Raw genomic sequence first — 14,816 nt, 5'->3', positions numbered from 1 at the left:
GAACCAGCTGCTGCGTCCTCCACAACTGTCAGAATTTTGTCTCAGGCCACCTGGTGGCAAGCGACAAAGCTGACCCAGGGAAGAGGGGCTGATACCAGGGCCAAGGGGCCAAGTCGCTGGTGACTTTGCCTTCAGAGACCTGACCTTCCTCAGTGGACTTTGATGTAATTTTTTAAGTTTATTTAAGTAATCTCTACACCCAGCATGGGGCTCAAACTCACGACCCCGAAATCAAGAGTTGCTCGCCCCTCGGACTGAGCCCACCAGGTGCCCCTGATGTAATTTGTTTGAAACCAAGATCGAACCTATACAGAATTTTTCAAGGAGCCTACAACAAGTTAGCTGGACTCTACAGCACAGACCCACATGTTCTGATTCCGAACGTGAATGTCAGCAGTGCTAAAGCAAGCTCCAAAATGCAAAGAAAGGGAAGAATGACTCCATGAAACAGGATCTCGACATGCGCTCCCCATCACGCTCCCCTTCTCCTTTCTCCTCATATCCCCACCTCCTGTAGATTTATGTCTTGCCCATCCCCACCCTGAACACTCACTGGGCCTTGAGTCTCCCCACGGCAAGGACTTCCCAGTTTTCATCCCTGCCGCATCCCCCGTGCCTGACACTTGGTAGGCGCACAAGGCAGCCCTGTCCCCTGTCGACAACAGTTGGGCAGAGGGGTGGTAGCCCTCCAACCGTTCCACTGCCTCCTGGGGACTTGTTAATTCAGAAGTAAAGAGGCCCGCTAGACACCAGACCCTGGGGATAGGTGGCAGGAGAGTGGGCTGGGAGGGGGGACACCAAGGGTAAACAATACAAAATCAGTAGTGTTTCCTGCCCTTCTGGAACGTTTGGAAGGTGGGCGGAGACATTTATCAAAGGATTACACAAATAAATGTAAAAGGTAATCGGGATGATGGCAACCTGGAAGTGGCGTCTGGTTATCACCTGGAGGGGGTGGGGGGTGTCACAGGAGAGGCTTTCCTGAGTAAGTGGGGGCTGATCTGGAGGATGGACTGACGCGACGTCCCTCAAAGAAAACACAACGCGGTCTGCGAGGTAGGGCGGCAACCGGATGGCGTTTTGGCGTTTGGGGACTCGGAGGCAGGGGACTCCCTGCCCCTGGACACCGGATACCGAGGATTCGAACTGGTGGCCGCGGAGGCCCAGGGGTGCTGCTCGCGGCCCGGGGGTGGGGGAGCTGTGAACCCGGGCTGCAGTTCAGAGGCGGCTGTGCGCGCCCTCCGTCCCTGGGTGATATTTACCAGCCTTTAATGACGGCAGGGTAATCACCTTAATGAAAAACTCCCTCCGGGCTCAGGGCAGCCAGACTGCGTGCGATGAGGAAACCGGGAGGCATTTGGGAGCCACTGGTGACTCACTCTGAGTCTTCTGCAAGCCGGCCTGCCATTGGGCGCCAAGGACTCCCGGGTCCTCTTCCCTGCTCCGCCTGCCACTCCAGCGCCGCCTCTGGGCTCATCCTGGGCCTGGGCCGGCCCTCATGGGCCAAGCCACCAGCACGCCTGATTCGCCTTGGCCAGGCCCGGGGCTGAAACTTCTTTCTCGGCCCCTTGCGGGTGTCCAGTGCCCCCTCCTCATCCCCGATCTCAGCTCCCCAGCTGCCTGGGTTTGGGAGAGGGCCTCCCTGCGATGTGCTCAAGGCACCCCGGAAGATTGTGGGCTCTGCTGGGCTTTGTATCCACTCTCCTAACCAGTTTCACCACCAGTGCCTCAGTTTCCCGGACTGAGTAGCAGCAGCTCAAGATTCTCCACACCACCCCCCACCCTGCCCCCGGGGTGGCTGGAGTATTAATTACAGTTTGTTCCTCACTTTGAAGATGAAAAATGCCAAGGATCATTACCACTCAATTAACGGGGCTATTACCACTTGAGTTTATGTATGATTAATCCTATCGCGCCCCCAACCTGGGATCCATGTTGCCTTAACTCCCCAAGCTCCTTCTTCCTCCTGGATCTCACACCTGGAGTTAGCCCCCTTTCCTGTTTCTGCTAATAACATCAGGAATGGGGCCTAAAAGAGTGTCTGGCACACTCATTCTTCAACAAGTATGTAGGGAGCACCCCCACAAGCCAGGTTCTCGATGGGGATATAGCAGTGATGGTCACAGACCCAAGCCCTTGCCTTTCTGAAGCTTACATTCTAGTAGGTGTCAAATGTCTCATGGGATCTAACAGATCCAGGCTCAGTATTGTCTCCCTTCTCTCCCTCTGGGGTTCCTCACTCATCTATACAAGAAACCATAATCAGGCCTAGGCTAGGCACTCTGAGAGAGAAGTCCTGGAAGGACAATGCTAATGGGTTCTAGTTCCAGAGATGAAAAATATAAAGGTGACATGAAAATGAGGGGGGAAAATCCATAGCTCTTGGCACAGAATGCCCCTCCCCTTCTCTCCCCTCCTGTCAGCTCCCCCCCCACTCTGGGTCTCAGCACCCCCTCCCAGTTGGGCCTTCCCCTCTTCCTGGACAAGTGTCCCCTGTAAGCCCACAGAGGTCCTTCCGCCTCTGAACCCCCTGCCTGTGCCTCCTTTGAAACACTTAGCATGTCTTGTGCATGATCGCTCCTAATGGCCTCCTTACTCATTCACTAGAAGCTGCTTGCTCCCTGAAAGACAGCAGGAGCCCAGTCTCAAGTTTGCTTCCCTCCACAAAGAGTGCGCAGGAAGGGCTTCCTAGATGTTTTGCCTCATTGAAGCAAGAAAGCTAAGTCCCAGACCTAGGAGCTCCCCTGACAAAATGGAATTTTGGTGGACAAGGGGTACTCTGTCCTGGGGGAGGTGGGGGCCGGGGTAGAAATGAAGGGACCAGGTGGGAAGATTCAAGTGGATCAGGCTGTTCCTCCAGTAGACCACATTTCAGAATCACCAAGGTGGGCCCTTGAATTGGGTCAAAAGGCTCTTATGGAGCACCCACTGGGGCAGGCCTGGGGCTAGTGCTAGGGAGACAAAGAGGAGTAAGACTCAGTCCCTGCCCTCTGGGAGCTTGTCTTCCGGTAACTTTCTGGGTGATCTTGGGGCAAATAATTCTGAACAGGCCAAATAACGCTGCAGTGGCTGAGAGAGAGAGAAATCATGCCCCTTATCCTTTGCCCATCTGCCCTAAGCCCTGTCAGGAAAGCTCACACCATCAGTCAAGCTGATGGGCAGACCTCCAGTGGGCTCCAGTTGGCCGGGATTGTTCCCCCAGCCCTCAAGGTGACAGGAAAGATCCTGGGGCAGCATCGGTCCTTCACCCCGTACTGTCAGAAAAGTTTCATTTTCTAGGAGAGCTAAGGCATGGCAAAGGTCAGGAAGCCCTTCCTAAGCCGTCTTGGTGAAAGAGGATGCTAACACAACTGAGGAGCTCAAACCCGGGGCCCAAAAGAGTCGTTAACTGCTTGTCCCCAGAATCCAGGTTTTTGACTGCATAGAACAGCCAAAAAGAACCCAAGTCTGTCTCCATCTCCTCACCTTGATGGATGAGGCAAAGGGCCCTCTTGTTTGAGGCTGGTGAGGGTCCTGAGCCAAGGAGCTGGTAAGGGACAAGGATCTCAACCACAGTTCTCTGGTTTCCCGAAGGTGTTTCTTACAGGGCTGGGAGGGAGGAACCTGCCAGCCTCTTGGATCCAGCACCTGCCCCATGGGTGAAGCCAAGAGGCTGGCTGTGCGGAGATCAGTGGGAGAGAAACTGTTCTCATCTCTCTCTCTCCGTTTCTCTCTCTCACTCTCTTTGCTCCCCCTGACCGCCTCCCCCAGTGTCCCCTCTCACTCACACATTTTCTGGTTCATTCAGATGATAAAGTTCCTCTTTTCAAAAAGCCCCATCCCCCAAGAGTCCTTTCTGCAGAGATACCATCCCTCCCAGTTGAGAAGGGGGCTGTCCCACAGTGGCCCCCAGGGGCAGTAACAGGCCTTCTGAGCACATGACTCCACTTAACTTCCATGAAGCCCTAAGCTACCACAGCAAAGTTCCCATTCTAAGGTCTCATCCCCTGACCCGTGCCTCCTCCTCCACAAGGATCCCAGACCAAGCCTTACAGAACCCCAAACTTGATTAGGAACACTAACGTGTCTCCTCCCAACCCTTTCTACAGTGGAATCCTGAAACAGTGGATTAACAGGGCTGGGAAGACCTTAGAGGTGGGTTGTCTGGTCCACTTCCTACCAGAAGCCCAGGAACAAGACAGCCTGGCTCAAAGTCACATAGACAATTCACAGCAGAATCCAGAACTCCTGACTCTACTTTCCACTTACCCATCCAGCAAACTCTTTCCAAGTCTCACCTTCTACGGAAGACCTGCCTTCCCTCCCTGCCCCCACCTGGCCCAGCCCTAAATGCTCATCTTCTCCACCTCCCTGTGGCAGTTACTCACAGCCTTGGACTTGTGTCTAAGGAGGGGGTTCCAGGACCACTTGGGGGCCCCTTCCCAACAAATATTATTTTGTAACAAGACTTTCTCCGTTTTGGTCACCAGACTTGCCCCCGAATTCCTGATAGTGTGATCAAAAACCAACCTGATTCAACATGATTATAATGAGTTACTCTGAAATGGGGCACAAGCAAGTGTTCAAAATGGAAATGTAGGACTGATGTGGAGAGGCCCCCGTGGCCTCTGAGACAACCTAGGGTCAAGGGACCTGAGCTCAGAGGGGCACAGTGGCCATTCCACCTACTGAGAGTCCTGCCAAAAGCCTACCCCCCCTCACCCAACCTCCCTGAGTGCTTAGCCTGGGACTCTCCCCTGGGCAGGGGCTCCTCCCCTACCCCATGCTGGGTCCAAGTGGGTAGAAGGAGGCAACATTCCAATTAACCTTTCTTCTACCCATCACCTTCCCCACAAGTTGTATACCTACCCATCCTATTACCTACCTCCGCCATCTCATTTCTTTCTCTGACAGCCATGATGGGGGCAAATGAAGAATGAAGAGCAGTAGCTTGGAGTCACAAGGCCCCGAGTTCAAATCTCAGCTCAGCCACTTCTTGGCCCCGTATCTTGCAACGAACAACTTGGCGTACTCTTCCCATTTTTTTTAAAAAAGCCAAATGTTAAGGGGGCAGCCCTAAAAGCGTTTTCACTGAATGAAGACAATGAAGTATGTCCACAGGGCTCCCATGGCCCCACCTTCTGTGGCTTCAGAAGGAGCACACCTTCAAAAGTCTTCATGGCTGTCAACACTATTTCCCCTCCAAAAGCTTCTAGGCAAAACCCACCTACCCTCAGCTGGCTGTCTTTGTCAAACAAATAGCAATGACCTCGAGAATGCCAGGGAGAGCTGGCCAGGGAGACTCCACCAGTGACCTGTCTCCTGTGCACATCCTGTGGGGCACCCCAAAATGGAAGGCAACGGAACACCCTTGAGACAAGGGTCAGTCCAGAGCAATCCCACCAGGTGGGCCCTGTACACAGGTGCTTGGAATGAAGTGAGGAACCCCAGACACTCTCTCTGTAGGCCAGACCTCCCGCTGCTTGTCACTGGGCCTGCTACCCACAGTCAGACTTCAGTCCTCCAGCACTGAGCACCTACCATTTCCAGGGGTCATGCTAAGCATGGGGCTTCATCCCTTTGGGTCATTTCTTACCCTCCCTAAGCATTTTCTTTTAAAATGCAAATCGCCTCTGAGAAGAGCGATGCACTAATTGCTAACACCCCAGATTGAATTAATGGGGGGGGTCTTATAAGACTGCAGAGGACTGGATGTCTTCAGCAAAAAGGGGAGCTGAAGTTCAAAGGTGACTGAGGAACTAAGGAGCCAGAGCAACAACCTGGCCTTTTTCGGGGGTGAATTCCTGGGGCCACATCGACTCCTTCCTTTATCCTTCCACAAAGACAAATACACCTATGCCCCCCACAAGCGGCAGCAGTCCCCACAAATGCAGCTGGCGTGGGGAGCTGGGTTCCGTGGGAGAGAGCAGCCAGGGGCTGGGTGGCCTTGGCCCCAGTGCAGAGGGGCCGGGCCTGCCTTTCACCATCTCCAGGCTGAGGACGCCCTGAACCAGTGCCTACTCGCTCCCCAACAAGTCCGGGGCTTGGAGTTCAGGTAATTAGGCCCTTGGCATTCTCACCTGAGCCCGCCAATAAAACTGAGACAATCACCCTCAGCCCCTGTTCGGGAGGGAGGGAAGAAAGAAGGGGGGAGGGAAGGAGGAAAGCTTTTTTTCTATGCTGAATTCAAGGCTTGGCAAACAGATGGGAGACGGCTATTAGTCTGTAAGCAACCACTCCAAACACCCCAAACCCACTTCATGCCCAGGGTTGTCCCCTCCTGCCACAGAAGCCTGGCCTCCGTCTGCCACCATCATCCCGGGTAACAGGGGACACCTATGGGGGCTCCAGCCTGAACTGGAGCCAGACAGGGAGGACCTCTGCTTGCAGAGGCAGGCTTTCCCCAGCATGACTCCTTCTTACGGCAGAGGAGGGACAGAAGGGCACATGTCCCCCACCTCACTCCCAGAGCCAGAGCCACGCTCCAAAAAATCTAGAAGGATGCTCCAGAGTATTAAAGTGCAACCGAGTGACTTCTTTGTACCCGGCCTTATGTCAGCCCCAGTTATCCAGGGCTGGTGCTCCTGCAGTTCTCCCACCTCCCACCCCAGTTCTCTTTCTTTAACCATCTCTACATCGGCACAGTGCCCAGCAGGTACCTGGCACACAAACAGGACTTTCTTTCTCCCCTTAATAATAAACTTTAATGCTTCTTGTATATGATCACACGGATGTGGGATACCTGGCCCTTTTTACTCCCTTTATCACTTATGCTCACACATAAGATACATGGTAGAGTGGGGGAGAATGTAGTTTACCAATATTAATTGCCATTTATGGAGTGCTTGCGAGGGGGCTAGCGTAAGTATGAGGATTATCTCATTTAAAGCTTCCAAAGCAATAGGCACTATTATTAGCCCAATTTACAAACAAGGAAACTGAGGCTAAGAAAGAAATTCAGAAATTTGCCCTCACCTTAAGTATTAATGAATACTTATTTAATTAAACTGAAGGCTCCCATTCTTTGTCAAGAACTAGTAGGAAGGAGGGGGGAGGCAATCTGCCCCCAAAGACTCCTATCCAGTCTCACCAACGGGGTGAGCAGGCGGGCAAGCTCTGCTCCTCGCCCCTCTCCTTGGGTGCGACAAGTGCAGCTAGGCTGAAAGTGTCTGCGGGCCATCTCTGGCCGGGTTACACTCCTCCACCGTCTCTGGGGTCCTGGAAGCTCTCAAGGATCCCAAATTCTCACCACTGCCTCTGCCTTTCCTAACGTGGGCCCCTATCGAACAGGACTAGGGTTTCCAGCTCCTTGACTCTCCTCTCCTGGGGAGAGGTCTGGACGGATGGGGAGGGGGTGCATCGCGGCAGGGTCCCCCGGAGTGGAGCTAGACGGCCTGTAGGTCTCGCGCTTCCTTCCTGCCACCCCCGCAGGCTGAGCTGTGCCTCGCGCGGGGAAACAGGGCACTGCAGTCAAAACGGTGGCCTGCCGCTCGCCCAAGGCCGCGGCCCTGGCGGCGTCTGCTGGCCCCGGGCAGGAACCCGCGGAGACCCCCTGCCACCTCCGGGTGCCCGGGCAGCAGGAAGCGCCGCCGAGGGGCCAGGTGCGGGCGATACTCGCTAGTCCCCGCCGCTCCCGGCTTCTCCCTCGCCGCCAGGCTCGGCGGCCAGAGGCCGGAGCCGCCGGCTAATTTTTCACGCCCCCCAGACCGCCTCCCTAGGTGACGCTAGAGTCTGTGCGGTTCCTTTAAAGGCTGCGGGTTCCGTTCTTCTTTCCTTTTCCACTGGATGCCAAAATATGCAAATCCGGGGACCGGAATCAGCAGCCAAATCGAGGAGAAGGGGCGCGGCCGGCGCGTCACCGGATCCGCTCCTTGTATGGCTCTTCCCGGCTTGGCCCGCAGCCCCGCGACCCTCCCTGCAGCCGCCAGGGCCCCTCCCGCGCCCAGCCGGGCTCACACCGCCGCCCACGCCCCCGGGCCGGCCGCTCGCCCCCCTAGGGAGGGAGCCGGGGGCGGGAGGCGCTGCATGCCCCGATTCCGGCCGGAGCCCGGGACCGCTGCAGAGCGCTCCCTCCCTGCGCCGCGCAGGCGGAGGAGAGCCCGGGGGCGCAGTGCCTCCGCGGTAGAGGTGTGGGGAGCCTGGCGGGAGCGGCGGCCGGGGTGGGGTGGGGTGAGGGGGCTCGCGGGCGGCGGGAATCCCTCCTTTGCTGAGAACCAGAGAAGATCCGGGGGAGGCCGGGTCCTCCCACCCCAGTTCTCCGCCGAGCGAAGGGGAGGGGAGCGAGGTTGTCATCCACCCCCACCACGATGTGCAGCTCGGGAGTTCCTCCCACACGTCCCCGGCCCGCGTGGCCCTCCCACGGAGTGAGGCCCGGGGATCCTCTCTTCCTCCTTGTCAACACTCCCACTCCCCCTGAGAATGCACGTTCCCCCAACCCCGACTCCCCAGCGAGGGGCGGGGGGGAGACGCGGGATTCACCGCGCCCACACGGCCACCGAGGAGGGAATCCTCCCACGCCAAGCCGGTGCCGGTGTGATTCGGGGTCGCTCCCCCACGCTCCCTTTCTCTCCTCCCGCTCTCCCGCGGCCCGGCCGCGCGCGCTCCCGCAGCAGACCTCGGGGAACGTAGCAGCCGCCCCCGGGATCTGCTGCCGCTCCGGGAGGTGACAGCGTTCCGGTCGTCAAACAGGAGGCCCTCGACTGCAGGGCGCCGGCAGGCAGCGATGGGGACAGCCCTGTGGAAGGCGAGGGGGAGGGTAGAGATTAGAGGAGGTGGCTCCGAGACTGTGGGTTCGGCAGGCTCCCGCTGCAACTCAGTGGCGGGCCCTTCGCAGGCAGCAACAGACAGCGACTGCGCCTGGGCCTGCTGAGCCCTCCTGCCATCCCGTGGCCAAAGGGGGTGCTTTGGAACCGTTAGGGAATTATCAGGGATTTGGTGCACATGTTTCCTATCCCCTCAACTTCATTCTTACTTCTTCACCACCCGAACCATACATCCTCGACCCCAAAAGTGCGGGGTTCTCGCCTCCCGCGCCGCCACGCTGCAGCCACCAAGCTCTCCGCCGCCGCGCTCCGCTGGGAGTCAGCTCAGGGTCAGGGGCCCCGGGAGCGGCAGGGGTTCGGGCGGAGAATCCCAGTGAGGGCCGCACGAATGTGGTGGGGATCCTGGATCTGCGATCCCTGACCCGCTGCAATCCTCCTCGAAGGGACGCCCTCCCTTTCTCTCGGTCTCAGGCCGGGTCCTAGGTGCGAGACGAGCGGCGGGAGCAGGGTCGGAGCGCACACCTTCCGGGTTCCCCAGAAGTTCCCAGGTTGCAAGGGGACCTCGCCGGGTGTTTCCAATTGCCTTTCTCCCTGCTTGGGGTGTTGGAGGCCACTTGCAAACAACTCCAGCCCCCCGCCCCCCGCGGTACAAGCGCGCTCTCGTAGTGCCGACCTAAAATAAACACACAGGCGGTTATTGCTTTTCCAACTCCGCGCTGCGCGCTTTACGCTTTGCGTTCAGTTGCTTCCCTCTGTCCTCTCTCCTCTCGAATTTTCCTTCTTCCTTCTATTTCTCTCTTTCTCTCATTTTCTTAAGATCCGCGAGCGTTGCGGGCGCCGCATGTTGGCTGCGGCCCGCTTCCTGCTTTCTAATGTTCCATTGTGAGGAGCTTCCATTGTGACGTCGCGCCCCTTCGGCTGGGCTTTGTCTGTCCATATATGGGCAGCTACGTCACGGAGCTTTCCCGGGGCTCAGATAAATAGGCTGGTGGAGTTCCCTGGCTGGGAGCTTTTGGGCAGCAGTGAGCTTGCTAGGAAGCGGCGGGGCTGGTGGTGGTGGTAGCGGCGGCGGCGGCGGCGGCGGCGGCGGCGGCGGCGGCGGTGGCGGCGGCGGCGGTGGCGGATCGGGGGGCGGGGGGGCCGCCGGCGCGCATCTGTTTGTGAGAGCAATACTGAGGCCGCGTCCAACCCCCTCGGGCCGAGATTCCCCCAGCCCAGGCCCCCCCCCCCCACCCCCCGCACACGCCCCCCCCCCCAGCCTCTTACGGCACCAGCGGAGGCACCCAAGAGGATTACCCCCCTTTGCCCTCTCTCCCACCCACCCCAAAAAGAGAAGATCCCCTCCCCTGGCCCACCCCTTCCCCTCTTCCCTCCCCCTCCCCCCGAACTTTCCCTCTCGCATGCTTTTCCCCTGCACCACGGATCGCCTCTCGGATGCCGCTTGCCTGGAAGCTGCGTTAGGAGCGAGCGGCGGCGGCGGCGGCGGCGGCGGCGGCGGCAGCTCGGGAGTGCTATGACCGGCAAACTCGCCGAGAAGCTGCCGGTGACCATGAGCAGTTTGCTAAACCAACTGCCTGACAATCTGTACCCCGAGGAGATCCCCAGCGCGCTCAACCTCTTCTCCGGCAGCAGCGACTCGGTAGCCCATTACAATCAGATGGCTACAGGTAAGGGCGGCGGGGAGGCGGCGAGGCAGCGAGGAAGGAAAGGGAGAGAGGAAGAGGAGGAAACGAGCTAGCGAAGAACGGATGGATGGATGGATGGATGGATAGATGGATGGATGGATGGATGGATGGAGAGATGGGGGCGCGCTGGGAATTTTCCGGGGGGCGAGTTGCTTTTCCCACCCACTCCTCCCGCCCTCCCCGATCGGGAAGGCTCGGTTGGCGACGCCACGGTAGAGGCTTCGGTTCTCCCGGGTGGGGGCAGCCGCCGACCAGAGGGAGGTAGGTGCGAGTGGCTCTGGGGTTCTCCACTTAGGGGGCGCGATCGCCAGGCTGCGCGCAAGGCGTGGTGCTGTCGCCCCCTTTCCCGGGAGGAGCCCAGCGTCCCTTTCACCCGCGCTCTCCCCCCCTTACTCCCTCAGCCTCCCACCCGGGATGGAGCCATGTGCGGCGTGGAGTCCCCGCGGTGGGAGAGGTACTGCGACGCTGCCTTTCCGGGGCGTTCAGCAAAGCCGTGGGGGTGTGGGGACGGCGGGGAGAGGGAGGGGGTCCACCCGCGCGGGGGCCGTCACGGGGGACGATCCCCCGGCCGTGGAGCTTGGGAAGAGCGGCCACTCCCGCCATGGAGACACGGGCCGGTTTTCCGCCGCCCTCCACCCTCGCTCGCTGAGGCTGGGCTTTCCCCCTCCAGCAAGAGCCGAAAGCTCCTTCAGGCCTGGCGGAGGCTGGGGCCCGGGAAGGCGGCGGGAGAGCTCCCTTTGCGGGCAGAACCCCTCTGCGCGCAGAGGACAAAGCGTCGGAGCGCTCCGGGTCGGCGACCCGGGCGCGGTGCGCACGGGGGGCTTCGTCGGGGCAGGAAAGGCGCGGCGTCCCGGCGCGGACAGGGCTAGGGGAAGAGGCCGAGTTGTGTGCGCCGGAGAGCGAGAGCCCGGCGCGCTCGGGGTCTGAAACTACCTGTAGCTGCAGCTACCTGCCCGCCCCACCTCGGAAACAACAACAATGCTTCTCGCGTGCGCGCGTGTGTGTGTGCGTGTGATACGTGAGTGTGTGCGCGGCGTGTGCGGTGTGTGTGCGTGTGCAGCAGCCACTCCACACCCCGATCCGTAGTATTTTGCTGTATCCAGGTTGCGCCCGGGAGCACGGCACCGCCCGCTTTGCGCCCGGGCGCAGCTTTCCTCCTACCCCGTGCGCTGTTCACTTCACCCGGCCGCACCCTCCGCACCTGGGCAAGGACCTGGGCGCCCCGGCCCGGGAGCCGGCTCGGCTTCACTCACCCCTCCCCTCTCTTCCCCGCTCTCCGCAGAGAATGTGATGGACATCGGTCTGACCAACGAGAAGCCCAACCCGGAACTCTCTTATTCGGGCTCCTTCCAGCCAGCCCCCGGCAACAAGACCGTGACCTACTTGGGAAAGTTCGCCTTCGACTCCCCTTCCAACTGGTGTCAGGACAACATCATTAGCCTCATGAGCGCTGGCATCTTGGGGGTGCCCCCGGCGTCAGGGGCACTCAGCACGCAGACCTCCACGGCCAGCATGGTGCAGCCGCCGCAGGGCGACGTGGAGGCCATGTATCCGGCGCTGCCCCCCTATTCTAACTGCAGTGATCTCTACTCGGAGCCTGTGTCTTTCCACGACCCCCAGGGCAACCCCGGGCTCGCCTATTCCCCCCAGGATTACCAATCGGCCAAGCCGGCCTTGGACAGCAATCTCTTCCCCATGATTCCTGACTACAACCTCTATCACCACCCCAACGACATGGGCTCCATTCCGGAGCACAAGCCCTTCCAGGGCATGGACCCCATCCGGGTCAACCCGCCCCCTATTACCCCTCTGGAGACCATCAAGGCATTCAAAGACAAGCAGATCCACCCGGGCTTTGGCAGCCTGCCCCAGCCGCCGCTCACGCTCAAGCCCATCCGGCCCCGCAAGTATCCCAACCGACCCAGCAAGACCCCGCTCCACGAGCGGCCCCACGCGTGCCCGGCGGAGGGCTGCGACCGCCGTTTCAGTCGCTCGGACGAGCTGACCCGGCACCTGCGCATTCACACGGGCCACAAGCCCTTCCAGTGCCGGATCTGCATGCGGAGCTTCAGTCGCAGCGACCACCTAACCACTCACATCCGCACGCATACGGGCGAGAAGCCCTTTGCCTGCGAGTTCTGCGGGCGCAAGTTTGCGCGCAGCGACGAGCGCAAGCGCCACGCCAAGATCCACCTCAAGCAAAAAGAGAAGAAGGCGGAGAAGGGGGGTGCGCCCTCTGCGTCCTCGGCGCCCCCCGTGTCCCTGGCCCCTGTGGTCACCACCTGCGCCTGAGGCTCGGGCCCCCAGATCCCCACTTTTCCCCTGCAGTGTCTCCCAGCTGCTCGCCTGAAAGCAGCGGGAAAGCTAGCCACGGAGGCGCAGGGGCCGCGCCCTGGCCTCTCCATGGACGTAAGGTCCCTTGTTCCCCTTCGATGTCCCCCGTTTCCACCCTTTCACACCGGCCAACGGTCGGGGGCCAGGGCAGGAGGTGCCCTCCCTTCGCTGCCCCCCCTAACCAAGGCGTGGGGGCGGAAAGGTGGCGTCTAGCCCGCTTTGTTCAGTTCGGATCGTCTTGATCCAGGGGCCGCTGGGCCGCGCCAAGGACCTGCGGGGGACTGAAGGCGGGGCCCGCCCAAGCTTCGCCCGACCCAAGCACCTCACGGTTCCCCCCACGTCTCTCTCGGTTCCCACTCGAAGACCCGAGAGGGGGAGGGGGTAAGGAGCGCACCAAAGCGCAGAGCTTGCTGCCCGCCGCACGCACGCGCGCCTGCGTGCGGGGATGCGCGCGAGTGTGCGTGCTCGCGTGAGTGTTATGTGTGTGGGTGTGTGGGTGTGTGTGCGCGCGCGCGCACGCGTGTGTGTGTGGGGGGGGTGGGTGTGTGTGACTCTTGAGCTGAACTGGGCTGTGTCCACCCCAAACTCTTCCCCACATCGGGTCCCCAGGCCGCTGGGGGAATGTCCCAGGTTGGGGGCCTGCACGTGGCCGGATGAGACGGTCTTCCATCTGCTCGGAAAGAATGTTTCTTACAGAAATGCCTCGGATGCCGCCGCCGCGGGGCTGCTACCGCCGTGTGGGGTTCGGCCCCTCAGTACCCCTCCTTTTCCGAGCGCTTCCCTCTTAGGCCTCAGGGCAGTTTGATCTGCGGGGAGAAGGAACAGCTATCACTAAACCTGCCTTGTAACAAATCTATTTCCTCAGCCCCACTTTTCAAAATCGGTGTTCCTGAGCTCGCCCTCTGCGCCTTCTCCCCCTCCTCCCCCTTCTCTCTCAAGCCTTTTCCCACCTCTTTCAAAATCTTCTTCCAGAAAGGCAGGCCTCAACCAGCCACCTCATTTCACCATCTTTTTGTTTTCACTCACTCATACCCATTTCTCCTTCCCCCCATGGATGGGAAAGCAGGCTCATTTTTCGTTCTTTGTCATCGCCAACACAACAGGTAGAATACAGATCTATGTATACGGTGTGTGTGTGTGTGTGTATGCGTGTATGTGTATATGCACACACGCATACATATCTCACACACACACACACACACACACACTATGTACTCCTAGCAAAATAATATCTCTAAGGTACTTGGCTATCCAGTGCAGTGCACCGGAATAAAGAGAATTTGTAGGTATATAAGCTTTAAATGATTTATTTTTATGAAAAATGTAACTGATGAGATTATATCTACATAGGTGTGTGTAGGTATCTATAAACATATATATGTATGTATGTATGTACACCTGCGTATACACACATACACACATCTTTGTCCAAATTTTCCTTAAAGATATGGGTATTTTTGCATTAATCCATGTTGCTGAATGAGGCGTACCTTTTCGCAACCCAGTCTCACTTTCTCCCCGCCCTACCTCACCTCTTCTCAGGCACCCCCTCTTCCCCAGCGCTTCCCCCACACAGGGGTGACTCTCTTGAAGTGGAGCAGGAGGGAAGGTTGCTCTCTGACACAGCTTCCAGCACAGTCGTGACTGAATGCACTGTTCCCTCTTAGCGTTACTTCTCCTGTGGTCGCTAAGCTGCCCAGAGAGAAGGAACAAAGGTCTGGAGTTTACAGAATGTCTGTTTTTAAAGTCACTTTATGCGTTTCCCACTTTTTTTTTTTTAAGAGAAAAAAAAGCATCGGGGGTTTTTTTGTTTTGTTTTTTGTTTCTTGGGTTTGTTTTTTGTTTTCTGTTTCCTTTGGTGGTGGATAAATAATACTAAAAGGAGTCTAGTGAAAGAGAAAAAAAAAATCAAAGAGCAGGGGGATTGTGAATTTCCAGGTACTTGGACTTTTTGTAGAAGGAGAGAGAAGAGGATGAAGTTTGCCAGGAGGGCCCATATTTTTTCAGCTGAAGGGTAAAATCTTTCTTTGCAGAGACAGTATTTTGCTGAATACTT

The 14,816-nt window shown here is 58.4% G+C and overlaps 1 protein-coding gene across 1 annotated transcript; it reads left to right on the top strand.

Moving 5' to 3' along the window:
• The first annotated feature begins 10,110 nt into the window (after positions 1–10,110).
• Positions 10,111–14,583, top strand: EGR3 (early growth response 3). Its single transcript, XM_035022555.1, has 2 exons — positions 10,111–10,408; positions 11,709–14,583. The coding sequence occupies exons 1-2, from the start codon at positions 10,255–10,257 to the stop codon at positions 12,716–12,718; spliced, it is 1,164 nt and encodes a 387-aa protein (XP_034878446.1). The 5' UTR covers positions 10,111–10,254; the 3' UTR covers positions 12,719–14,583.
• The last annotated feature ends 233 nt before the right edge of the window (positions 14,584–14,816 follow it).

The sequence above is a fragment of the Mirounga leonina genome, unplaced genomic scaffold, assembly GCF_011800145.1.
Source record: "Mirounga leonina isolate KUSES-001 unplaced genomic scaffold, KU_Mleo_1.0 Mir_176, whole genome shotgun sequence".
Taxonomy (NCBI): Eukaryota; Metazoa; Chordata; class Mammalia; order Carnivora; family Phocidae; genus Mirounga; species Mirounga leonina.
The sequence above is the reverse complement of the archived record's forward strand: the minus strand, read 5'-3'. Positions and strand labels throughout refer to the sequence as shown.

Excerpts from the sequence above, each read along its gene's own strand:
- EGR3 (XM_035022555.1), top strand. The coding sequence starts at position 10,255 with ATGACCGGCAAACTCGCCGAGAAGCTGCCGGTGACCATGAGCAGTTTG. Across the intron at positions 10,409-11,708 it reads TTACAATCAGATGGCTACAG|AGAATGTGATGGACATCGGT; the intron begins GTAAGGGCGGCG and ends CGCTCTCCGCAG.